Consider the following 27,189-nt stretch of genomic DNA (forward strand, 5'->3'; position numbering starts at 1 on the left):
TGTGACCCTGGGCAAGTCACTTAACCCCCAATGCCCCACAAAAAAACCAAAAAAACAATACTGTACGCTTGCTAATTCATGTGAAGTCGTGGGGATGATCCCTTCTGTCCAGCCAGAATTTAGATGCCTGGACCTATGAAGGCTTTAGCTCATAGTGGACATAAGCTATCTTTTCCTTAATCCCCAAATTTCTACTCTCTCAGGAAATCTCAGGCTCTGAGTCTATTTGAACCATCCAGTTGTTATGACAAGAAGCAGATGCAAGAAATAGTTAACATACAAAATATAAGGTAATATATGATAAAATGCTAAAATGAGTGGTAATAAGAACGAATTTTCTGACACATTGTCATCGTATATTTTGTCATTGCTCAGCCATGAACAGCTGATGCTTTGTGACCCCATTTGCGGTTTTCTTGGTAAAGATACTGGAGTGGTTTGCCGTTTCCTTCTAGAGCTCATTTTATAGATGAGGAAACTGAGGCAAACAATAAATGTTTCTTGATTGATTTCCTACTTCTGTGTGTTAACACAATATTTTCAGACATTTTTCAGTCATGTCTGACTCTTCGTGACCTCAATTGGGGTTTTCTTGGCAAAGATATATGAGTGGTTTGCCGTTTCCTTCTCCAGCTCACTTTACAGATGAGGAGATTGAGGCAAAGATGGTTAAGTGATTTGCTCAGGCTTGAGGCCAGATTTGAACTCAGGTCTTCCTGACTCCAGACAGGGCACTCTATCTACTGTGTATGTGTGAGAGAGAGCGTGTGTGTATGTGTGTTCCTCATTCTTTGTGTGTTATGGACCCCTTTGAGAGTCTGGTGAAAACCTCTGGACTCATTCTTGTAATCTTAAATGTGTAAGATAAAATAAACAGGATTACAAAGGAAACTATATTTTGAAATAAGTTATCAAAATATTAAGAAAACAAGTTCACAGATCTCAGATTAAGAACTCCTGACCTATATGGTGGCATGGGGTACAGTGGCATGGTAAAAGAAAGGGATAATAACCTATTTAGGAAAGGTTCATTTTTATTTCTCATTGGCTTCTCAGATCTCGTTTTGTGACAAAGTCCTATTCTTTTCTTCTTCCATAGTTTTTTTAGTAGAGTGAAAAGAAGTGTAGAACTGGGGGTCAGAGAACTTGAGATAAAAGCCACCTCTGTCACTTATTGCCTATTTAACCTGGGGCAAGATACAACACTCCTAGGCCTCAGTTTCCTCTTCTGTAAAAAATGAGAGAATTGGATGAAATGAATTTTAACTAACCTTACAGTTCTAAATTTATAACCCCATATACATTTCTATGGCACTTGAAGGTTTGCAAATAATACCCTCAAAACTAATCCATGGGGCATTTAGTTTAGGTGTTATTATTCTTATTTTTATAGATGATGAAACAGATGTTTAACTGAATTACTTGTCTGATGTCATATAGCAAGTAGCTGTCTGAGCCTAGATTTGAACTCAGGTTTTGTGGCTCCATGTGTAATTCTTCCACCAATATGCCACAATGCCTGCATAGTCCAAGTGATAAGTAGTATAGGGCTTTACAGGAAGGAATAGTCACATGGGCTAGACTATTCAGAGAAGTTCTCATGAAGAAGACTGGACCTGAACTAGGCCTTGAAGGATGGTCAGAAATTGGGCAGACACATAAAGGGAGGTAAGGTGGCATTTGATGAGATGGAGAACTCATTCCTCCATCATATCCAGTGGCATCTGGTACACAATGGAATGGTGAAGCTATCTGGGAAATGATGGCAAGAAAGACTAGAGGATGAGCAAGGTAGGGGTGCAGGAAGAAACCTGGGGGATGGGAAGAGAAGGAGATGAACTAATTAGTTTCAGCACAGACAGAGACAATAAAAGAAAGGGGTGATGATTCTTCTTTTTGAAGCTGAACTTGACTTTATAGTGACATACCTCTGCTAATTCTCACTACTAAAGAAAGGTGAAGACAACAGCTTCTGGTTAGTACTTATAATCCATGAGTAAATAGAAGACAATTTAGTGTCTATTCTGTTTACACTGAAACCCCCAAATAGCTATACAGGACTTCATATGAAAACCACCCATATATTTTCTCCCCCTAGATGCAAAAGAAGCCCCTTTAATGGAAGCTGTTATTGGGGGACATGAAAGCATATGTCAGGGCAGGGAATCTATGCTGCAAAAGATGGAAATCCATGTAATAAGGAACTGTGATGTGATGGGATTTCATTATCTGGGGAGAGAAGGTTACTAAACTCAGGATCCTGTGGGGGTAGCTAGGTGGCGCAGTAGATAAAGCACCGGCCCTGGAGTCAGGAGTACCCGAGTTCAAATCTGGCCTCAGACACTTAACACTTACTAGCTGTGTGACCCTGGGCAAGTCACTTAACCCCAATTGCCTCACTAAAAAAAAAATAATAATAAAATTAAAAAAAATAAAAAAATAAAAACAACTGGGCTGTCCTGGTTAGTAAACCAAGCATTCCCCCTTTTTTTTCCTTTCTTTTTTTTTGTGTGTGAGGCAATTAGGGTTAAGTGACTTGCCCAGGGTCACACAGCTAGTCAAACATTCCCTTTTAAAAATAAAACATTTTGGAGATACTGAAAGAAGTCAGGTTGATAAACAGTAATAGCTATGTTACTGACCCCTTTGTCAGTCTGGAGAAGTCTATGAAGTCCTTTTTGGAATGATGATTTTTAAAAACACAAAATAAAATGCAAAGGATTATGGAAACCACTTAAATTAAGTATGTTTCTTTTCCAATCCAAGTTCATGACCCCCAGACTAACAACTCCTGAGCTAAATAAATTTTGAAGAGGTCAAACAAAAATCTAACAGAGAAGTTATGGGGAAAAATGAAAACCCAGAGATGCTGGACCTGTACTCCTGATATCCAGTGGTTTGGGGCTGATCATTTCCCTTTTTTCCTTGGCATTTGTTGTTGTTGTTTGTCTTTCATTCTTAAAGAGGACCATAACAGATGTCATGACTTGCAATGAATTGGATTTAAGTGAGGGCAGGCTGGGCAAAGTCACCAGACCCATTTTCTCCTCAGGAGCCATTTGGGTCCAGTGGTAAGATAGACACCAGGATGACTGGAGTTGGCCCCAGATGTTTAAGGCAATTGGGATTAAGTGACTTGCCCAGGGTCACCCAGAGCCATTAAGTGTCTGAAGTGAGATTTGAACTCAGGTCCTCCCAACTTCAGGGCCAGTGCTCTATCCACTGTGCCACCAGCTGTCCCTCCTTGGCATCTACACAGCCTCTACTCTGGATCACCTTCTATATTAAACGCTGGGGCCAAAAAAGACAAAAATCAGAAACCTCTATGCCATCATAGAGCTTATATTCTCTTGGGGAAGACATGTACTCATGTAAATGCATAAAAATGATTATATACAAAATATATACAAGATAATCACGAAGGGGTGGCACTAAAAACTGATTAGTAGCATCCTGAGAGTACCCTAAATTCTGTTCTTAAGGTACTCAGTCAGATTTGTAAAAATATTTCTTAGCGACTGCTCCAGTAGGTGTTAGGGACATTTAGACCAAAGTGAAACAGCTCTTGCCCTGGGGTTGTCTTCAGATTATAAAATATATACAATGATAAATACAAAATCACTTGCGGGGGATGGGGAGTGCCTAACAAATGAGAGAAATCAGGAAGGGCCTTCTTGCGGAAGGTGGTAAGCAATCAATACTGAAAGGGAGCTTGAAATTCCAATGTAACCCAATTCAACAAACACTTATTAAACATCCTATGTTCAAGGTGCTATTCCAGGAGATGGGATCACAGGAAAAAATACAATTGTCCTACTTAACCTGATTCATGGGAGAAGCTGTTCAACTCAGTAGGAAAAATTAACCAAAATATCAATTAAAAAATGTCAGTCCCAGTGAGGTTTCCCAATTACATTTAGTTTGTTTTGATGGAAGGGGCAAGGTTATAGAATCTAAAATTAAGGATTCAGAGCTGGCGTGATCCCAAAGAATTTGAATATGTCTTGATGTATATGATGCACAGGTTGGGTTTTTTTTCCTTCTAGTTACCAAAGCAGACTGATCTGTGGAACTATTTAAAGAGATGACACCTTTCATAGTTTCAGGGAGGGAGAAACAACATTTAAAGCACAGCTTCTATGTGTCCGATTTCTCTCTCTTTCCCTCTCTCAAACAACAGCAGCAGCTAGACAAAGAAACATGTGCTTTTTTGGTGCTGACACCAAGTGGGAATATGCATTTGATCACTCATCTCCCATTGGGTAGAACCCAGAAAAACTTTCACTTTGCTCAAACTGTGAAACCTAGCAGAGGGGGAAGGGGATTCACAGATGATCATCACTGCCCAAATGTGACTTTCCCTTAGAAAGATGAGTGAGTCACCTCCCAGCTCCAACTGGTTCTGATCATATGTCAGTCTCTCTCCTGAGAAGAAATAAAGAATGTTGTATACACTGAAGAAAAGTATATATTCCAACTGGGACCTCAGACAGCTCCAAGCTACTGTTGGGAAGCTTAATGGATTTCATGGCAGATTCGTACATGGATTGTTTTTTGGTTTTGGGGGGGGGCGGGGCTATGGAGGTTAAGTGACTTACCCAGGGTCACATAGCTAATAAGTGTCAAGTGTCTGAGGCCAGATTTGAATTCATGTCATCCCGAATCCAGGGCCGGTGCTTTATCGACTGTGCCACCTAGCTGCCCCCATAAATTATTTTTAAGGGGCCTCACTTTAAATTCTAAATTAGTTTTTGAGTTGTGTTTTGTTTTATTTAGAATTTTTATTTTCCCAAATTACAAGTAAAAACAAATTTTGACATGAATTTTTAAAAAACTGTGTTCCAAATTCTCTTCCTCCCTCCCTCCTCACTCCCCGCCCCCAAGAACTCAAGCAATTCAATATAAGTTATACATGAGTAGTCATGCAAAACATTTCCACATTAGCCAGGTTGTGGAAGAAAACAGACAAAAACAAAACTTCAGATAAAGGAACTAACAAAGAAATTATGCTTCAATCTGTATTGATACCATCAGTTCTTTCTCTGTAGATGGACTGCATTTTTCATAAGTCCTTCAGAGTTGTCTTGGATAAAGTCCTTCAAAGCAGTTCATACTGCTGTTATTTTGTATACGGTACATTTCACTTTGTATCAGCTCATGTAGGTCTTTCCAGGTTTTTCTGATAGTGTCCTATTCATTTTTTTTTTAGTTTTGTTTTTTTAAGTTACTGTAATGAAAAAGGATATCTGACAAATCTTTATAGATCAGTTAGTGAAAACTAGATCTTTTAATACTCAGCTATCTAAACACTGTGTACATTTGGAACATCAGTTGGAAAAGTTCTCATCAGTGCTTTTGGGTAAGAGAATATGAGAGATGTTAGGGACTTTAAAGATCACCTCATTTTATAGGTAAGAAAGCTGTGGTTCAGAAAGGTAAAGGATTTTTTTCTGGGGTAAGTTGGTTACCCAGACTTCAAGTCCTTTGGTGAGGGGAGTCTGACACTCTTTCTGCTGTACTAGACCCTAGAGGTGGCAAGTCCTAGAAACATGCTGTGAGAATGAGGTCATGCTAATTCTCCCGTTCCCTTTCCATTCCAGCTCAGGGAAAGAGGAATTGCACTGTGACAGTAATTCACAGCTCTGTGTGCCCAGATGTGCAAGTGAAGGATGATACAAACAGCACTTTGCTTCTGGGACTGTGACAAACCAATATGATATGCCAAGAATGTATCACTTAAAAGTTCTACTGATGCCTTGTGGGGTTGGTGTTTTTAAACACAGTTGTTTTCTAATATATACCACCATTGGGGGCAGCTAGGTGGATAAAGCAGTAGCCTTGGATTCAGAAGGACCCGAGTTCAAATCTGGCCTCAGACACTTGACACTTACTAGCTGTGTGACCCTGGGCAAGTCACTTAACCCTCATTGCCTGGTCAAAAAAAAAAAACCCAAAACCAAAGAATCTAATATATACCACCATGATCTGGCCCCCAAACCTCTCTTGCACTTTGCAATAAACAAAACAAAACAAAACAAGCCTAATTAATGGAGCAAGACCACATTCGGTGTTCATAGTGCCCCAACCTCTCCTCTGCAAGGAAGGACAAGGGTTTCATTATTAGCACCGATTATCCAGCCCTGAGACTGGTTATCATGTTGGCTCCAAATCTGACTGCCTTTCTCTGTCATGTTCATTTCATTACTGCAGTCATTATGTAAAACTGTCCTCCTGGTTCTCCTTATTTGACTCTGAATCAGTTCATACAATTCTTCCCTGTCTTCCTGAGCATCTATTACTGGTAAACAAGGCTCTATGGTGCCTTTCTTGTTCTGTTACCAACTACTAAGGAGTGCTGAGAAATAGGCAAAATGGCTATGCTGTGTTATAAAAGTTTAACTCTACTTTGGGGATCTATAAAACACTTTGGACATAATCTACCCCTTGGTATTATAGAAAGAAAATTGGATTTAGAAGTTAGGCATAGTATAGTAGAAAGATAACTTGATTCAGAGTCAAGAAAGACTTGGGCTCAAATCCCAGCTTGGACACCACCTTTAACCCCCCAAGCCTCAGTTTCTTCATCTGTAAAATAGTGATAACACCACCTGTAATAGCTCTCTCATGGGGTGTTTGTGAGGATTAAATATGATAAGATTTGTAGCGCGCTTTGCTAAACTTAAAGGTTATTATAAAGGTCAGCTATCAGTATAACCGGGGAAAAAAAGCCATGTGCTTTGTTCAAGAAGCCCTTTTCTTCTTGTTTAGAGGAGCTTTTAGGAAAGTACTAAAAATAAGTATTCTGAAGCCGGCACCACATAAATGTGAATCGTAAGTGTTGCTACCCAAAGCAAAGGCCACGAGAAATCACAAGGTGAGAGGAAGATAATTAAAGCTGAGTACAGCAAGAAGTCAACATGAGTGAGAGGAAAGAAAACCTCTGACGGACAACTGTCTTCTGCACATTTGCCTAACAAAGAGTGATCCAATGAGCCAAGGGAATGGGATGGGTGCCCATCATTATTCAATAATTATCACCTTCTGGTTGGTGCAGTGTATAGAGTGCTGGACTTGGTATCAGAAAGATCTCCCTCCCACAGACACTTAAGTGTATCTGAGGCCCTTGGACTCAGTTTTCTCCTTTGTAAAATGGGGATAATAATACCTGAGATAATATATGTAAAGCAAGAAGGAACACACACTATCACCAGTTCTGGGCTTCTAGGGCCGAGATTAATTATTATGTTCAAATGGAATTTGGATGCCTTTTTTTGTTTTTTTGTTTTTACATATAAGGTATTTTATTTTTTCCGTTACATGTAAAGATAGTTCTCAACTTTTGTTTATACAAGCTTTACAATTTCAGATTTTTCTCCCTCCCTCCCCTCCCTCCCCCCTCCCCTAGACAGCAGGTAATCTGATATAGGTTATATCTATATATCATATCCATATTCATATAGATAGATAGATAGATATATACACTGGATGCCTTTTTTGTGATATAAATTTACATTCTGCAGTCCTTAGTTCTCTGCAAACCTTAAAAGGCTGTATAAATGATATATTTAATACTATTAATACATCATTATTATTATTTAGACTTGAGTGGGCTGAAAATTGCCTTCAGGGAATTGCAAAGTTCCTTTAACCAGTGATGTCAAACTCAAATAGAAATGGAGGCCACTAAACCATATAAGAATCCCTGCTATTGGCTTAGAATACTACATACTAACATTATTTATGTTCCACTGTATTTTTACTTCATTAAAATATTTCCAAATGACATTTAAAAAAATTTTTTGTGGGGCAATGAGGGTTAGGTGACTTGCCCATGGTCACACAGCTAGTAAGTTGTCAAGTGTCTGAGGCTAGATTTGAACTCAGGTACTTGTGAATCCAAGGCCAGTGCTTTATCCACTGCACCTCTTAGCTGCACCCCCCCCCAATAACATTTTAATCATGTTTGACATCTCTGCCTTTAATGATCCCCAATTTTTCCTTTTACGTATGGCTGAGAGTCATCTAACACAAGACAATCTCCAAAGAACTGAAAAATGAGTATCAACCAAAGGACAATATGGAGAAGCCCACAGCGGGCATGCGAGCCTTGCTATGATACATCCAAAAACAGCATTAAAGAAAATGAAGGGCTGGTCATTTGGAAAGCCCAAGGGGTAACCAATGGAAAGTCTACATGCTGTACTGGCATTTGCAACATCAAGAAAAAGTGAGGAAGGACCTTGTGTGTTAGGTAGACACAAACATGGGTTGGCATGGGAGAGCTGCCATTGCACTGTTGACGGGATCAAAGATTTGGAGCTGAAAGGGACATCAGAGATAATCTGGTCCAACCCTCTTTTTATACATGAGGAAACCGAGGCACAGATGACATGGGAGGCTGAGTCAAGATTTGAAGGAAGGTCCTATGGGTCCCCCTTGAACCATGCCAAATCACATGGTAATTTGAATACTAGAGTATATTTTTCTCTTCTTTCACTAGTGAAGTTACTGGTTTTAGTAGCACAGGACACCCCTGGACATGGGAAGCAGAGGAAGTATAACAGGAAGACTCCAAATAGCAGCTAAGAGACAAAACAAACATTAATAATACCTGAGCCTATGTACATTTGCTCTGATGAACTGTATGGTCTCATGACTGGTTTGAATCCAAAACAATACAATGGTTCATAACTTAGGTATTTTTTTAATCCATAAAGAGGGTAACAAGCTCCCTCCTCCCGGTGTGTTGAGCTGTTTGAAGCCTCACAGCCTCTTCCAAAGCCGCAGGACCTCATCTTCCTTCCTCATAGTCCAGTGCTGCCCATCTCAGTGCCCTGCTGAGACAGACAATCTGCCTTTTCTTTGTCCTTTGAACCAGCTGGCATTGGGGCCAGCGCACTTTGCTGTGCAAAGGGTGGCAGGGGGAGCCTGAAAGCTCAGCTGGGAGCTGTGATCTCCATCTGCTTAATTTAAGCATGACTATAAAGGGAAAGCAGAGCTTCAGATCTAGGTCACCAGGGCCACCCTCTATCTTTTCCTACCCAAACCCTTGAGCAGGGGTTTGCAACCTGGGGTCTAAAGAAAAATAGATATAGATACAGATGTGTGTGTATACATACACATACATACATAGCTACATAAATACATACATACCTATGTAACAATATAATGGGCTTTCTTTATAGCCCTATGAATTTTATTTCATACATTTAAAAACATGATTCTAAGAAGGAGCATCACCACCACACTGCCAAAGAGGTCCATAATACAAAAAAAGGTCCTTTCCAGCATTATCAACCTCAATTAGACCCAGTAGAATCATTGGTTTGATATTTTCTCTGAAGGAAATACCCTGAATTAAGACCAAACGAAGTGAAGCTTCTTTGATTTTGGGGGGGGGGCGGGGCAATGGGGGTTAAGTGACTTGCTCAGGGTCACACAGCTAGTAAGTGTTAGGTGTCTGAGGCCAGATTTGAACTCAGGTACTCCTGATTCCAGGGTCGGTGCTCTATCCACTGCGCCACCTAGCTGTCCCTGCTTCTTTGATTTTTAAGAACACAAGGAGTTGGTGAGCTCTTCCACCCGGCGTGCACTTGCCTCCCCCCTGCCTCCAGGTGCGGCACCACCTTCTTTCTCTTAAGGGTTTAAACTTGCCACTTCAAAGTTTGCCATGGATGATGATATTGCTGCTCTCATTGGTGACAATGGCTCTGGAATGTGCAAAGCTGGCTTTGCAGGAGACGATGCCCCTCGGGCTGTCTTCCCATCCATTGTTGGGCGCCCCAGACATCAGGGTGTGATGGTGGGTATGGGCCAGAAAGACAGCTACGTGGGGGATGAGGCCCAGAGCAAGAGAGGTATTCTGACCCTGAAGTACCCCATCGAACATGGTATCGTCACCAACTGGGATGACATGGAGAAGATCTGGCATCATACTTTCTACAATGAGCTCCGTGTGGCCCCTGAAGAGCACCCTGTGCTGCTCACGGAAGCCCCCCTGAACCCCAAAGCCAACAGAGAAAAGATGACTCAGATTATGTTTGAGACCTTCAACACCCCAGCCATGTACATTGCCATCCAGGCTGTGCTGTCCCTGTATGCCTCTGGTCATACCACTGGTATTGTGATGGACTCCGGTGATGGTGTGACCCACACTGTGCCCATCTATGAAGGTTATGCCCTTCCCCATGCCATCCTCCGTCTGGATCTGGCTGGCCGTGATCTGACGGACTACCTCATGAAGATCCTGACCGAGAGAGGGTACAGTTTCACTACCACAGCTGAGAGGGAAATCGTGCGTGACATCAAGGAGAAGCTGTGCTACGTCGCCCTAGACTTTGAGCAGGAGATGGCCACTGCTGCTTCTAGCTCTTCTCTGGAAAAGAGCTATGAGCTCCCTGATGGTCAGGTTATCACAATTGGCAATGAGAGGTTCCGATGCCCAGAAGCTCTCTTCCAACCATCTTTCTTAGGTATGGAATCCTGTGGAATCCACGAAACTACCTTCAACTCAATCATGAAGTGTGATGTTGACATCCGTAAGGATCTCTATGCCAATACTGTATTGTCTGGTGGTACCACCATGTACCCAGGCATTGCTGACAGGATGCAGAAGGAAATTACAGCCCTAGCCCCCAGCACAATGAAAATCAAGATCATTGCCCCACCTGAGCGCAAATACTCTGTCTGGATTGGAGGCTCCATCCTGGCGTCTCTTTCCACCTTCCAGCAGATGTGGATCAGCAAGCAGGAGTATGATGAATCTGGGCCCTCCATTGTCCACCGCAAATGCTTCTAAATGGACTGTTTGTGTTTTGTTTTTTTGGTTTTTTTTGTCAAAGGGTGTGACATGTTAATTGCCCGGGAAAAAAAAGAGATGAGATTGGCATGGCTTTATTTGTTTTTATTTTTTATTTTTTTTGGCGCTTGACTCAGGATTTAAAAACTGGAACGGTGAAGGTGATGAGCAGGTGATGATGTTGGAGGCAAACATCCCCAAAGTTCTACAGTGCATCTTCAGGACTCTGATTGTACATTGTTGTTTTTTTTTTTTAATAGTCATTCCAAATAATTATTACATGTTAGTGAGTTACTTGCCTCTATGAAGGCTGTCCTGCTCAAATTAGAGCAAAGGAGCTACTTAAAAATCCAGAGGGGGAGGGGGGGAGGTACACAGTACTGCTTTATGTGTAAATTATGTAATCCTTTAAAAAAAAAACCAAAAACAACTTTTTGTATCTTCCGCCTTAATACTTGTTCCTTTTTTTTTGTCAGCCATAATGAGTGGCCCCCTAAATTCCCTCCCTGCCCCCAACATAGATGTGAATGAAGACTTCAGTCTCCCCGCAAGTTTTGAGATTGGTGCCAGTACTTGGGGGGAGGGGAGGAGAGCTTTACCTGTACACTGACTTAAGACCAGTTCAAATAAAAGTGCACACGTTAAAGAAAAAAAAGAACACAAGGAGTTTCATAAACAGTTCTGTAATAGAAAGTTACTATAGCGAAGTCTTCCCAAAGCTTAGGGGTCACTGAATGTATTTAGATTTCAGTTAGCCAAAACTGCTTCCCTTATAAAGTATCATAGAGTAAATTTCCTTTTCTACTTCTCTTCAACCGTAAAGGTTGAGGCAGACATCCAAGTTGGCTAGAGCTAAGAACAGCAAATTTAAAACCTGGAAGATCTGAAATCTCTAACTATAAGGTCATGTGCTTCTAGTGTACTAAATTTCCAATGAGTTTCAAAATGGACATTAATATACTTCCATTTTGTTGAGATTTCAAGTCGATCAAACTGAGAAATCCTTTAGAAGGACCCAACAGATGGAATTTCCCAAAATCAATTACATAATTTTGGATGGTGTAGGATTTGGAACAAGGGAGAAGGTTGATCACTTGTGTTACATAAGGATTCACTTTGGGGTTCTTTTATTTTATTTATTTATTTATATTTAATTTTAATTTTTTTTTATTCATTCATTCATTCATTCATTCATTCATTCAGTGGGGCAATGAGGGCTAAGTGACTTGCCCAAGGTCACACAGCTAGTAAGTGTCAAGTGTCTGAAGTCGGATTTGAACTCAGGTCCTCCTGAATCCAGGGCCGGTGCTTTATCCACTGCGCCACCTAGCTGCCCCTCTATTGGGTTTTAAATAGGATTCCCTGGTACATTTAATTTGGCATGGTATAATAATGAGTCTTATACACAATTTACAAAAATACACTTACAAGCAACTTTCAGGAGCATATCTATAATCAAGGATGATGAATTAAATCTTTATAACAGAAAAGATAAATCTAAAAGTTCAGTTTGTCCCTTCAGAATATCCTTGGAGGGTATCCAAATGTGCCTCGGTCCACTTTTACCCAGAAATTTCAGCAGCTGTTTGTTACAACAACAAGAGGCACATGATGCTTTTTTTCCATACTCTCTCTTAGGGTTCAATATAACACTAGAACTGAAATCACAAGATCACAAATTTAGAGAGCTCATTTGGAGGTCTCATTTAGTACGATTCCCAGATCAGAGTCCCACAGAGGTCAAGTGATCTGTCCAAGGTCATACTAGTTGCAAGTTTGAAAGGAGGGATTTAATTCCAAGTCTACTGATATTAAATCCAATGCTTTTCGTATTACATCATATGGCCTCGCTAAGGGAAAAGCCTCAACTCATTTAGGAATTAAAAAAAAATGCAAATCCTTTTAATGTAGCTGCCTTGACCAACTCTTCCCCACCTCCCAAAGTTACTTACAAGCTAGTTCTTCTTTCACATGTTGGATTTTTCCAAGACATCTTTAAAATAAATGGAAAAGTTCTTGTAGTTATAATGGTTTTTGTCCTTGCTTAGTAAGACAAATGCATGACACTGCCCCTAAGATTTAGGTACCTGCTTCCACTTTAACCTCAGCATTTGGAGCATGTTATAGAAAAAAAAAATGATATAATCAAGGTAAAGCACAAAGAATGTCAATTTAGAGAATCAAAATTTGAGGGGAAATCTCACTTTGGAACAATTTGGTAAATAATATCTTAAAACCAAGATGTAGTATAATCTGTAACAGAAAAGGACAGAGATCTTTCCAGTAAGTTTTTTTTTTTTTTTTAGGGCAATGAAGGTTAAGTGACTTGCCCAGGGTTACACAGCTAGTAAGTGTTAAGTATCTGAGGCCAGATTTGAACTGAGGTACTCCTGAATCCAGGGCCGGTGCTTTATCCACTACGCCACCTAGCTGCCCCTAAATAAAATCATAAACAAATTAGAGGGACAAGGAAGGAGATTTTTTCTAACAATGGATAGGGGAAGAGTTATTGACAAATAAGGGACAGAGAGAAAGAAAATGGACAACTTTGATTACATATAATTAAAAATCTTACACACAAACAAAATCAATGCAGCTAAAATGAAAAGAGAAACAGTTATAGCAGGGGAGAAGCTGGGGGAAGGGGTGACTTTGTATCAAGTTTCTCTGAAAAAGGTCTGATATCCAAGAAATCTGAGAAACTGGATCAAATATATAAGAAAAGGAGCCACTCCCCCAACAGATAGTTGGTCAAAAGCTATGGATAGGTTTTTGTTTTTGTGGGGCAATGAGGGTTAAATGACTTATCCAGGGTCACACAGCTAGTAAATGTCAAGTGTCAGGCCTCCTGAATCCAGGGCTGGTGCTTTATCCACTGTGCCACCTAGCTGCCCCTAATAGTTCTTAAAAGAAAAGCAAGCTGGGCAGTGGATAAAGCACCGGCCCTGGAGTCAGGAGGACCTGAGTTCAAATCTAGCCTCAGACACTTGATACTTACTAGCTGTGTGACCCTGGGCAAGTCACTTAACCCTCATTGCCCACCCCCCCATATATATCTATATCTATATAAAGAAAAGCAAGCTAATAATAATCCTATGAAAATGTTCCAAATCACTAAAAGACAAAAAAATATAAAAACAACTTTGAGGTTCTATCTCATATATATCAAATGGGTGAAAATGACAATTGTTGGAGGAACTATGAGAAAACAGACATACTAACATACTCCTAATGAGCTTGTGAATTCTTCCAGATATTTTGGAAAGTAATTTGGAGCTATATTTCAAAAGTCACTAAATCGTATAGACTCTTTGATCCAGAAGTACATGTATATACCCCAAAGATATCAAAGACCATGGGGAAAGTCCAATATATATAAAAATACTCATAGCATTACTTTTTGTTGTAGCAAAGAAATAAAAACATCTGTGCCCATCAATTTGGGAACACGAACAAATTATGGTACATTAATGTAATGGAATATTATTGCACTGTAAGCAATGAGGAAAAAGGGACAGATTTGGAAAAACCTGGGAAGATTTATATGAACTGAGAGAATCACTTGTACAGAACTTGGACGACAATTTCTAAATAACAACAATATGTAAAGAAAAACAATTTTGAAAGGCTTAATATTCTGGTCAATGAAATCATCAACCTTGACTTCAGAATACTGATAAGGCATGCTTCCTATCCCATAATAAAAAGGTAATAATATATAGGAGCAGAATAAGATATATATTGTTTTTGACATTGCCAATTCGTGGTTTTGTTTTCCTTTGGTATAATAACATGTTAAAAGGAGGGGCAGCTAGGTGGCGCAGTAGATAGAGCACTGGCCCTGGAGTCAGGAGGACCTGAGTTCAAATCCGGCCTCAGACACTTAACACTTACTAGCTGTGTGACCCTGGGCAAGTCACTTAACCCCAATTGCCTCACTAAAAAAAAAACCCAACAAAACCCAAAACAGAAAAACATGTTAAAAGGAAGATTTGGGGGGATGGTTAGGAGGGATTATGGGGGAAAGGGGAGTGAGTTAAAATGGTGCCTAAAAAAAGGAAGAAAGAAAAGAGGGCAAATGAACCATTTAAAGAAAAGGTGAAGAGAATAGGAGGTTCAGAGGGCCACAAAGACAAGCAAGACAGTTTTGAAATCAATCTGCTAAACTGAGTACACATTTAGAAACAACAGCAAAGTGTAGATAAGAAGTTCACAGTCCCATACACAATTCATTATTCTGGTTTTTAACAAATGGAAATGTTCATGTTTGTTGGCGTTTATGAAAGACAGATTAACAAAAAAAAAGTTTTTTAGAGACAGCGTGAAAAATAGTCTGAGCCTGACAGAATATGCAGTGTTCCACATCCACAGTTCCCCACTTCTACAAAGGTGGGAGGGGGGAGGTGCATTTTCTCTTCTCTTCTTTAGGGGCAAGGGTTTTTCAATATGGTCTACATACTCTTCAGTCCCTAAAAGGTGATTGAAAAACAAAGTATGATTGCTATAAAACAGGTTTTATATATATGATATAATCAATGAAAAACCCAGTGAGACATCGATCTGTATTCAGATATCATCAGTTCTCTCTGTGTAGATGGATTGCATTTTTCATAAGACCTTCAGAGTTGTCTTGGATCATTGCATGGCTGAAAATAACCAAGTCATTCACAGCAGATCATCTAATAATATTGCTGTTATTTTGTATACAGTACATTTCACTTTGCAAGACCTTCAGAGTTGTCTTGGATCATTGCATGGCTGAAAATAACCAAGTCATTCACAGCAGATCATCTAATAATATTGCTGTTATTTTGTATACAGTACATTTCACTTTGCAAGACCTTCAGAGTTGTCTTGGATCATTGCATGGCTGAAAATAACCAAGTCATTCACAGCAGATCATCTAATAATACTGCTGATATTTTGTATACAGTACATTTCACTTTGCAAGACCTTCAGAGTTGTCTTGGATCATTGCATTGCTGAAAATAACCAAGTCATTCACAGCAGATCATCTAATAATACTGCTGTTATTTTGTATACAGTACATTTCACTTTGCATCAACTCACGCTGGTCCTTCCAGGTCTTTCTTATAGCATTCGAGATTTCGAAAGTATAACCTTAGCTCTTCCTTGCAAAGCCTAAGAGAAATACTGAGTCACAGGACCATAGGGTTAGAGCTAGAAAGGAAATAGCCATCCTGCTCTTCCAATAGATACTGTGGACATTTGTGCCTCTTCTGAAGGGACATGCATCTACTATCTAATGGTTAATAGGAAGTACATCAGTCGGGGCTCATGAGCCATGACACTAGGAATGCTATATGGCAATCACTCTCTAACCACCATCCCCATGGTCGCAGGATCATACCCCAGATTTATAGCTTGAAGAAACTTCAGGAATCAACTTGTCTAAGCATCTTTTGTAGATTAGAAAAGGGGTCCGTGCGGAAATGATGTGACTTGCTCAAGGTCACACAGAGAGTTAGTATCAGTGACAGGGATATGAACTCAGGTCCTCATACTGCATAGTCAGCACTATTTTTCTTGTACTAAACTGACAAACCACAGAACAGTAAACATGGAGGCCCAAGAAATCCCCAACTCAAATTCTAAAGGGATACAATGTCCTCTCTTTCTTTCTGAAGTCCACATAAAGCTGCCCACCAGGCATGATTTTTCTACTGGGATGGGCAGGTGGCTCAGCTGAGCCCCCAGGGTCTACTCATCCCTGTAGCTTCATTCTTTTTTTTGCAGGGCAATGGGGGTTAAGTGACTTGCCCAGGGTCACACAGCTAGTAAGTGTCAAGTGTCTGAGGCCAGATTTGAACTCAAGTACTACCGAATCCAGGGCTGGTGCTTTATCCACTGCGCCACCTAGCCCCCTGCAGCTTCATTCTTGATGGCCACAGCTAGACCACTCAAGTCCATCACCACCTCTCTATTCTAAGGCATAGGGTGCCATATCTATGCTTTCTCTCTGAAGTGACCACTTGTCTGTATCTGTGTCAGTCTGCAATGGTTGTCACTGTTCTCTCAACTATGTCTCCAACTCTCTCAAACTGACAAGCTCTCAAACTGCTAGATGAGGTGTCTTCCTACTGGGCAAGCAAGGTATTGTCAATACTGGGGGAAAAGGTGAAGAGAGTACCCTCCCTCACCATACTTCAGGCTCCTGGTTTGAAACTCCCAGTAGAACCAACAACTTGGCTTTTTTTAATGGTCCTCAAAGGTATGGCCCATTTTCTGCTCAGCTAATCGTGTTGCCCCTTATGACTCAATTAGAGAAGTGTTCATACCTCCTTAGTGCTCACATAAGACTTTCTTAGAACACTAAAAAAATCCTTATCATCTGTGAGTTTATTTTGAATACATCAACTGATTTGGAGATGGATGAAGAATCATATACCCTCTCCCTTATACTTGGTAATATACTTTAACCTCTTTACACCCACCATGTATTTCTTCTAGTTAAATTTCTATACAAGAAAACCCAAGAGTATGAAGTCCTATTGATTGTTAGCCAATAGAGCTGGCCCATCAGGACATATATCTGAGAACAGAAGTCTTAACCCTTTTTGTCATGAATGCCTTTCAGTTTGATAAAACCTATAGACCTTTTCTTGGAATAATGTTTTAAAATGCGCACATGCGCACGTGAGCACGCGCGCGCGCACACACACACACACACACACACAATTACATGGGATTAGAAAGGAAACCAATTATAATGAAAGTTATCAAAATATCTTTAAAAATCCTCAGAGCTCAGGTGAATAATTTCTGTCTTAGACACTAAAAGATGGTTATTGAATTTGAGCACCAAGGACTGAAGGAGAAATTGAGTGGTCTTAGATCACATTTGGGAATTACACAAAGCTTTTAATTATCCCAAGTTTCTTTTTTGACATAAAAACATCTTTTTCTCAAGAATCTTCTGGGTAATTTTCCAAAACCAAGGTGCCATATGACTGTAGATCCTAGAATGTCAGTTTCACATTCTGTAAACAGCTGTATAAATGCTAACTATTCCTCCTATTCAAAGACCCTGGTAGTCAAACCAACACCATATGAACACAACAGATTATAAACTCATTTCTTAATGTTAAATTTTTATCCCAAGTTTCAGGCATCAGGCAAGCTCCCCTGGAGTTAACAACTCATTATTTTCATTTTTCATATTCCTATTAGGGGCCTCTTTCTAAAGCAATTCTCAACAAGGTCTATGGACAAGGAACATGAGGCACAGGCAAAACATTCCAAGACACTTGCAGTCAGGAGATCCAAAGAGAATAATTAATATTTGAAATCCTTCCACAATGCCCTCCCCCAAGGGTGGAGGAGGACTGCAGTATTTACACAACAGTCCAATTCCTTAGTTTGCTGAGCTGGCAGGATGCTGGGTAGAAAGGAGAAAAGATTTCTCTGGCTCAGTGCTTTCCAAACCCATGCTACCAATAGCCTAATTTGAGAGTTTGAAAAATAGGGTGCTGGATTTTTTGTTTGTTTATTTAAAGTGAAAACTTTCTCTAGTTTTTGCAACATATACTTTTGGAGAAGTATTAAATCTTCTGCAGCCAATTCTTACTTGCATCCAACCTGATTCTTTTTAAGCTTGGATCGGTTTATCTTAGATACGCCCCCCCACCACAACCACGTCCATTCAAATCTGCAGATATAACTAGGAGATAGGAAAGACATTAAAAGGAAATGATTAAGAATCAAATGGATGAATTTAATCCAACTGGATCCTAGGAATGAATAAAAGAAGGGTGTCATAAAACATACTTTTTTCCATTCAATTCTTTTTTTCCTAGATTAATTGAATTTTCATATCATAACTACCAATAATGAGAAGTAGAGCAAATAATTTCCAAAAGGTTCTATCTCTTTTTCTGCCTGGGTTCTTCCTAGATAAACAAGTACAGGGTGAAAATAAGGCAGAGACATTTCTGTCACATTGCTACTTCTCTTTCTCATTCCTTTCCAGACTTTCTCTATCATGCCCCAGAAACCTCTTTGCCATGGAAACGTACTTTACCTCTGGACTTGGCTGCTACTTCCCAGAATCTCCATTTTAAGGAAGAGGCCCAGGCCAACCAAGGCTTCATTCCTCAGCAGACTGTAATCCAGACAAAGGGCACTTTCATCTTTCCTTCCTGATTGCTGCTGTGGTTTTTTTTTTTTTTTTGGTAAGGCAATTGGGGTTAAGTGACTTGCCTAGGGTCACACAGCTAGTAAGTGTTAAATGTGTGATGCTGGATTTGAACTCAGGTCCTCCTGACTCCAGGGCCAGTGCTCTATCCACTGCACCACCTAGCTGCCCCCCCAATTCCCTTTTAAGAGTAGTGCTCTCCCATTAGAATGTAAGCCCTTTGCTATTGTGAAGAAAATTCTTTGTCAGGTATAAGGTTATAAATGTTATCTATTACTGTTGTTGCAATAATCAACCTCATGGGTTTATTGTAAGGAAATCTCTCTTTAAAGTACTATATAAATGTAGTTTACTATTTAAAAAGAAAAAGATGAATAGGACACTATCAGAAAAACCTGGAAAGACCTCTATGAGCTGATACGAAGTGAACTGTACTGTATATAAAATAACAGCAACATGATCTGCTGTGAAGGACTTGGTTATTTTCAGCAATGCAATGATCCAAGACAACTCTGAAGGACTTATGAAAAATGCAGTCCATCTACAGAGAAAGAACTGATGGTATCTGAATATAGATTAAGCATAATTTATTTGTTAGTTCCTTTATCTGAAGTTTTGTTTTTGTCTGTTTTCCTTCACAACCTGGCTAATGTGGAAATGTTTTGCATGGCTACTCAAGTATAACTTATATTGAATTGCTTGAGTTCTTGCAGGGGCGGAAGAAGAGAATTTGAAACACAAAGTTTTAAAAAAAATTGATGTCAAAAATTTGTTTTTACATGTAATTTGGGAAAATAAAAATTCTAAATAAAACCAACATAAAAAAGGAAAAGACTGTAAGCTCTTTGAGGGAAGGGACTGACTTTCTGTTTTGTACTTGTATATCCAGCCCTTATTAGCACAGTGCCTGGAACCTAGTAAATAATAAATGATTTTGACTTGATTCAGTGACTATTCCACAGTCCTGCAGGGTTACCATGATGGAGAGTATCTTAGTCATGAAACTTTAGTTCTATTTTATTTTTAAAATTTTACTTAAGAAATTTTATTGATGTTTTGTTTTTTATTACCTTGATTTCACTGTGCTTCCCCTTCCTCCAATAGCAATGACTTATAATAAAGTTTGTTTGGTGTTTTTTAATTGAGAAAGCGTAGGAAAACCCAGCAAAACCAATCAACTCTGAGGAAAAAAAAACTGAATAAGCCACACAACCCCCATGAACATCTCCACCCCGACCCCACATACAAAAACCTTTGCAAAAGGGGGAGGGGGGTGTCTAGTAATTTAGTTGAGTACACAGGTATATGAGGTCAGAGTCAATATTTCTGTCACAGATTCTGCTCAGAGGGTAGCAGCATTTGTTTGGGTCAGAAGCAGAGGGTTCTTTGGCTGACCTCAACCATGAACTTGGACTTTGTCATTTCCTATTGTAAAAAGTGACCCTTCTAAAAATCACTAGCAACTCTTTTGAGTTCCCTGGAATTTATATAAGTTAATACAATTAAAAGAAGGCATTCCTTTCCTGCCTCAAAAAGTCCATGAAGTGGAACAGAAAATGTATTTGTATTGTATGCTCTTTCTCAAACGTATTTAATAGTAAACTTCAAAGATATTATTGACAGAAAGGGGGTAGAGTCTTACTGGTGGAGCATGCGGTTAAAAGCATTACTGTTCGGTGCATAGCTAGTGAATGGCCTCATAGGTCAGACTAGAGTCTGGATTATAGAACCTGGGCTAGAAAAGGGGGTAGCCAAAGTGTTCCCCAAACAAGCTTCCTTTGCTAATTGGATTGCTGTAGTGCTACTGTTTTTCTTTTTCTTTTTTTCTTTTTTAAAACAAAGTAGAGAGAAACAAAGGTATAATATGCAAACATTGAAGCAAGGCCAGTTAAGGGTGGAAAACAGCTTTGAAATAGTTTCAAATATTTATGCCCCTCCCCCATTTCCTCCAACTTCCCCTTCCCCCACCCCACTCCCATTTGATCCTTGCTGACTTCAATTCCCATAGTGCTTCTCAAGTCTCCACTGAGAAAGATAATCAGCTTTTGTGTCCCCTGCTGATGAACTTGGCCAGGATGCTGACACAGCCATCTCCTGTTATTGTAATTAGATACTGAACTAACAGATTTTTTTTCAGGCCCCAAATACTTTGATGTGTTTAGACTAAGCTAAACGACAGAAGGATGATCCTAAGGAAATAGACTTGGAATGTATTTATACACAACTCTAGTCATAACCACCACCCAAGGCACTCCCCCCAACCCCCATCTACTTTTCTAAAGTCAAGGAGCTTAAGAACAAAAACCAGTTAACAACCTATAGATTCTGGATATAATGGTTTTAGCCTGAGACAAGATACCTGTCCAAATACAAAACAGAAAATGTTTTTCTAATGTCCTTGCTTCAGATAAAAATAATGCTCCAGTTTTAAATTTTCTTCCTTCCTTATGTTATAATTGGTTCATGACCCTACCTTCTTTTATCACCTTTCTAGAGTTTTTGTATAAAGGGACATTTTAGCAACCAAAAGTTAAAACAGACCCTGGAAAATCTTGAACATTATCCTGAGCAACCAATCGGTGAGCATATCGAGGTCTATCTCTTCCTGATTCCATGGATGTGTTTGTGAATTCATGAGAGGAGGCCTGTGTGACTTTGTGTTGTAGACCTAGGTGATTCGAGATGGCGAAACAAGTCCATTATTGGCCACTGGGCAAAACCAGTTTTCTGTCAGAACAGTCTTGAATGGGGTAGGGGGAAGCTCTGCTTGGGGCTGCCTCTTTTGTTTGTTCTTTCTTGGTCTTCTGTGACCCAGTATCTATCCCAAAATGGACAAGGCTTGGACAAGCCCTTGTGAGTTCAAAAGGATCTTCAGTCTTACAATTTATTTTGGTTCCAGGTGATTAGAGGCAAGAGAAGATGGGGGGGGGGGAGCGGGGCACAGACCAGGAGTATTTTGTCAGAAGACAGAGACAGGATCCATCTACATAGAAAGAACTGATGGTATCTGAAAACAGATTGAAGCATAATTTTTTTTTGGGATAGTTCCTTAATCTGAAGTTTTATTTTTGTCTGTTTTTTCTCATAACCTGGCTAACGTGGAGATGTTTTCCATTACTACTTATGTATAACTTATACTGAATTGCTTGAGTTCTTGGGGGTGGGAGGTGGGAAGGGAGGGAGGAAGAGAAGTTGGAACACAAAGTTTTAAAAAATTGATGTCAAAATTTGTTTTTACTTGTAATTTGGAAAATAAAATTCTAAACAAACAAACAAACAAAAAAAAAGACAGAGACAGGAAGTTTATTGAACAGTGCAGCACCAAGGTGAACTGTAAAAGTGCCTATTGAGCAATTCTGAAAACCGTTGATATTATGATAAGGCTTAAGTTACTGAATCCTGTTTTAAGTTTTTCTGTCAATGCAGGCTGTGGGTCTTGCATGTCATTTAGCATTCTATTTCTGTGTGGGAAATAAATGCCTGTCCCATACATACCATACATCAAGTACCTTTCTATTTCCCCTTTTTCAGGAGACCCCAGATATGAGCCAAAACCTAAGCTATGTATAATTTTCACTCAGGTGGAGGGTTTTTTTAAAAAAAATGACTCAAAGGATATAAAAAAGACATCTAACCCACAAAATTGAACATAATCCAGACTGTGTACATGAGTTGAGAGTAGAGGAGCCCCTTCATGGGAAATGGTCCCAGCAACCTGGGACCCGCAATGGTTGTTAATGTTAGATGAGCAATGACCCAAGAACCTTTCAAAAACATGAAGACAGAAGCAGAATCAGAGAATGTTCAGAGATTTAGCCTGACCTCTTCATTTTATTCTGGCAAGTCCAAGAAACCAAGTGACTTGTCCAACTTTACACCCCCAAATAGTGGCAGGGCTGAGAACAGAAATAGGTGGTTTAAACCCCAGGGGTAGGGCTTTTTCTCCTAAACTATACAGCCTCCAGTATAAAATTGTGATTAGTTACCTTACTAGCCTCTGGTATAGTAACCATGGTTAATTCTTCCCAAGGCCTACATCTGTCACCTAATCAACTATCCAGGGAATAGTAAGTTATTTGTAGATAACAACAGACTCTTTAGCCTCAAGACATTTATTGAAAGGCATTCCAATGATCTTCACAAAGACAATACTTTTAAAACTCCTTCTTTCTTCACTCAACAACTATTCTCCACTTCTTCCAAATTATTAAAGACACAAAAGGGGGGCAGCTAGGGGGCGCAGTGGATAGAGCACCGGCCCTGGAGTCAGGAGGACCTGAATTCAAATCCAGCCTCAGACACTTAACACTTACTAGCTGTGTGACCCTGGGCAAGTCACTTAACCCCAATTGCCTCACCAAAAACAAAAACAAACAAACAAAAGACACAAAAGCATGAAATGGCTTGCCCACAGTGTACAGTAAATCCTAGTGCTAAAATACCTACCTCACCCATGAGATTATAATTGATCTCCCATACTGTTAAATCAGACTGGCCACAAGGGCCCTATATGACATGAGAAAAATATATCTGCCTCTCCACGCCACTTACTTTATCCTATCTCTGATATGTGGTCCTAATATTTAATGTCCATTGCATTAATGATCTCATAAAGTAGTTCTCTCCCTATCTGGAGGAGAGAACTGTTACCCCAATTGTATACACACACTCCCTTCACAGGGAACTTAATTAAAACACACACACAGAAACAATGCAGCTTCAAGAGTTTTCCCATAAAGGAACCATTTGCTTTTATGTTTTTTGAGAATGAAAAGGAAATGTGGAAATTTTATACATATATATATATATATATTTTTAAATCATAGAAGAAATTTTATTGTAGCAAAGAAATGGAAATGAATTCATCAGCTGGGGAATGTCTGAACAGATTATAGTATATGAACGTAAAGGGATACTTCTTATACCTTAAGAACTGGCAAGAGGAACATTTTCAGAGAGAAACTAGGGGAGACTAATCTGAACTGATGCAAAGTGAAGTAAGCAGAACCAGGGGAACAAACTGTACAATAACTACAATAAATTTAAGGAAAATAGATTTTAAAGACTTAGGAACTCTGATCAATGCAATGGCCACCTATTCAGAAAATAGATGGAAGGTATAGATTGAGACACAAATTTTCCAACACTCTGGATTTGTTTTGACTGCTTTTTTTATTACAAGGGAGAGTTTCAGGGTTTTGTCTATTTGGGGGAGGGTGGAGTGGAAGAGAACTGGGAAATAGCGATAGCAATGCCAAGAAAAGAGCTTGTCAATGAATCATTTTTAAAATGTACAGGAAAAAATGGAGGGAGGTTCAGAGGCAAACACAAACAAATAGTACAGAATTTTGGAACCAATGTGATGAATTAATTATATACTTAAAAAAAGATTTAAAGTTTCACATATAATTCTATTTTTCAGTTATTTGTGCATGAAAATGTTCATGCTTGCTCTTGTTCAAATCGACAAAAAAATAATGTAATAAAAATATTTGGAGAAAATGTTTCAAAATTCTTTTAGGGGGGCAGCTAGGTGGCACAGTGAATAAAGCACTGGCCCTGGATTCAGGAGGACCCGAGTTCAAATCCAGCCTCAGACATTTGACACCTACTAGCTGTGTGACCCTGGGCAAGTCACTTAATCTAATCCCCTATTGCCCCACTCCCCTCCCAAGAAATATTTTTTGAAGTCTTAAACTCTCTGATGTTTATTTCAAACTGTTTTTTTTTTTTATTCCTGAAAATTTCTCACCTGTGAGTAATAAATAGGCTCAAAGCTAAACCAAGTAGAGGAACTAACACTTTGTTGTTGTTTAGTCATTTCAGTCATGTCTGACTCTTCGTGACCATATTTGGGGCTTTCCTGGCAGAGATACTAGAGTAGTTTGCCATTTCCTTTTCCAGCTCATTTTACAGATGAGGAAAATAAGGAAAACAGGGTGAAGTGACTTGCCCAGGGTCACACAGTTAGTAAGCATCTGAGGCCAGATTTGAACTCCAGGAAGATTGGTCTTCCTGACTCTAGGCCCAGCATTTAATCCACTGTACTGCCTTGCTGCCCCAGACTAACACTACTAGATTTATTGAGATACCCCAAGTAGAGCCAAGAGCACCAGAACATACTACCTATTAAGGCATAAGAATCTCATTCATTTCCTGGGGTTTTAAGTCTGTATTAACAAAATGAGTTATACTTTCCTGACGATTTAGCAATTTTCACCCCAGGCCTTGGTTTCCTTTTGTCTTTCCAGCTTTTACTGATTAGTACAGTGGCATAAAAAATGGTAGACAGGCAACCATGGCCTATGGGTAGAAAGTCAAAAGGGGGAGTTCATATCCTTCCTCTAAAATATATTAGCCATGTAACCATGGAAAAGGTCACGTGTCTTCCCTAGTGCCCTATGCGGTTTTTTAAGATGATCCACTATAAGGGACCTGCATTGGTGAGGAGGGTCTTCACACTTTAAGATGCTTGTATCGATGAAATCACATATCTGGACTAATGAATAGGAGAATCCCTTTGATCTGGAAACACCATCTGATTGGTTATATTTTTATCATTGAGAGTTCCATTGTTATCAGCCATTTTCATCATTCAGCGGTGAGTCAGGGTGATTTCTTTGCACATTGCTATGCTGGCATTTCCAAGAGGCCTGACACACTATTTCCCATCCTAATTCCCTTTTTAATTAGGACTAGGATGGATAGCAGAGGGAGTTTGTTAACTTGGATACAAAAAAGAAAATCACTTTTTAAAAAATTCAATATCATTAGTTATTCTATTTTATGCATGAGAAGGGGTCTACAAACATCACCAGAAACTGCCGGAGGGGTCCATGACACCAAAAAAAAGGGCAAAGAACCCCTATAGATTCTCCAAGTTCTGTTTCAACCATTCTTCCCCCCCCCTCCCCGAAAAGTATGTTCCAGATATCAAGAAAATTCTTGCTCTCACAGTGTGATAAAGTAGAAAGAAAACTGGTTTTAGAGTCCGGGGACCTAGGTTAGAATCCTTTTCTGCTATTTAATGACCATAATGTAAGAATCTATTTTGTCTGACTGGCTGCTGTCTATTAAGCACACTGCCCTTCTTTCCTCAATGAGTTCCGTCCTCTCCTCCCTAACTCCTGCCTTGTACCACTCTCATTGACTTACTATCCCACTTGTGACAGTGTTTTATCCCCCAAACCTTTTTTTTCCCTGGGTTATTGGGGTTAAGTGACTTGCCCAGGGTCACACAGCTAGTAAGTGTTAAGTGTCTGAAGCCAGATTTGAACTCAGGTCCTCCTGAATCCAGGGCCAGTGCTCTATTCACTGTGCCACCGAGCTGCCCCCCACCCCCAGACCGTTTTATCCCTCCTGAAATTTCCCATGGTTTCCCTGCCCCATCCTTAAAAAGTTGATTCATATTTCTCTGAAAAAAAAAATGAGGCTATTTGCTGAGAACTTCCTCTTATCTCCTCCTCCTCATCCTCTTCCATCACCCAGATTCCTTCTGCCACTACACCCACCTTTCACTCCTATCTCACATGAAGCAGTAGCCCTGGTGCTCAAAGCAGACCTCCCCACATTCCTAAGTGATCGATCCCATTCCATTCAAGCTTTTCCCCCAGATTGCCTCCCCACACTCTTCCTCTCTCATTTATCTTCAATATCTCCCCAAACACCCCCACCTCTCCCCCACCCTCAAAGAATCTAGCTTCATCGTTATTTTGGCATCTTTGGTACAAGGCACACTCCTGGAACGTGGGAACAAGTTAGTCAGGTCACCTTTAGAGACAGTGTCCAGTGACTTCTATCCACCAACCACTTCCATCTTTACCTTCTCCAAAACCCTTGGTTTTTCTGACTGGCATGATGGGGTGACATGACATGGAATGGTGGCACTAGAGAAGCGTAGTTTAAACACACAAACTCTAACACACAAGCAAGCCATAATGTTTTCTACTAGAGGAAGTGGGGGGGAAACCACCCCAAGCTAGAACTCTAAGAGGAACTTAAACCAGTGGTAGGGAGAGAGGGTTAAGGAGAAAGGGACAGAGATATCATCATTAATTGGGAATGGCCCAAAGGGGGAGACTTTCCTTGTAGAAATTACCAGGAAGAGTTCAGCTTTTCAATTTTATGTCCTACTAGAAAAGAACAATTCTATTCAGCCAACTATTTCATTTGTTTCCCAAAGCTACTCTGTTAAGGAAGTAGAACAGATATCATCTCAATTCAATAAAAGAGAAAA

At 39.8% G+C, this 27,189-nt stretch overlaps 2 protein-coding genes across 2 annotated transcripts in view; one reads left to right on the plus strand and one right to left on the minus strand.

Moving 5' to 3' along the window:
- Positions 1 to 27,189, minus strand: part of PPM1H (protein phosphatase, Mg2+/Mn2+ dependent 1H) — a 326,647-nt gene that overhangs the window by 176,916 nt on the left and 122,542 nt on the right.
- On the plus strand, positions 9,577 to 11,453 carry LOC122728015 (actin, cytoplasmic 1-like). Its single transcript, XM_043966036.1, has one exon. The coding sequence runs from the start codon at positions 9,671 to 9,673 to the stop codon at positions 10,796 to 10,798; it is 1,128 nt and encodes a 375-aa protein (XP_043821971.1). The 5' UTR covers positions 9,577 to 9,670; the 3' UTR covers positions 10,799 to 11,453.

Source organism: Dromiciops gliroides, chromosome 5, assembly GCF_019393635.1.
Source record: "Dromiciops gliroides isolate mDroGli1 chromosome 5, mDroGli1.pri, whole genome shotgun sequence".
Taxonomy (NCBI): Eukaryota; Metazoa; Chordata; class Mammalia; order Microbiotheria; family Microbiotheriidae; genus Dromiciops; species Dromiciops gliroides.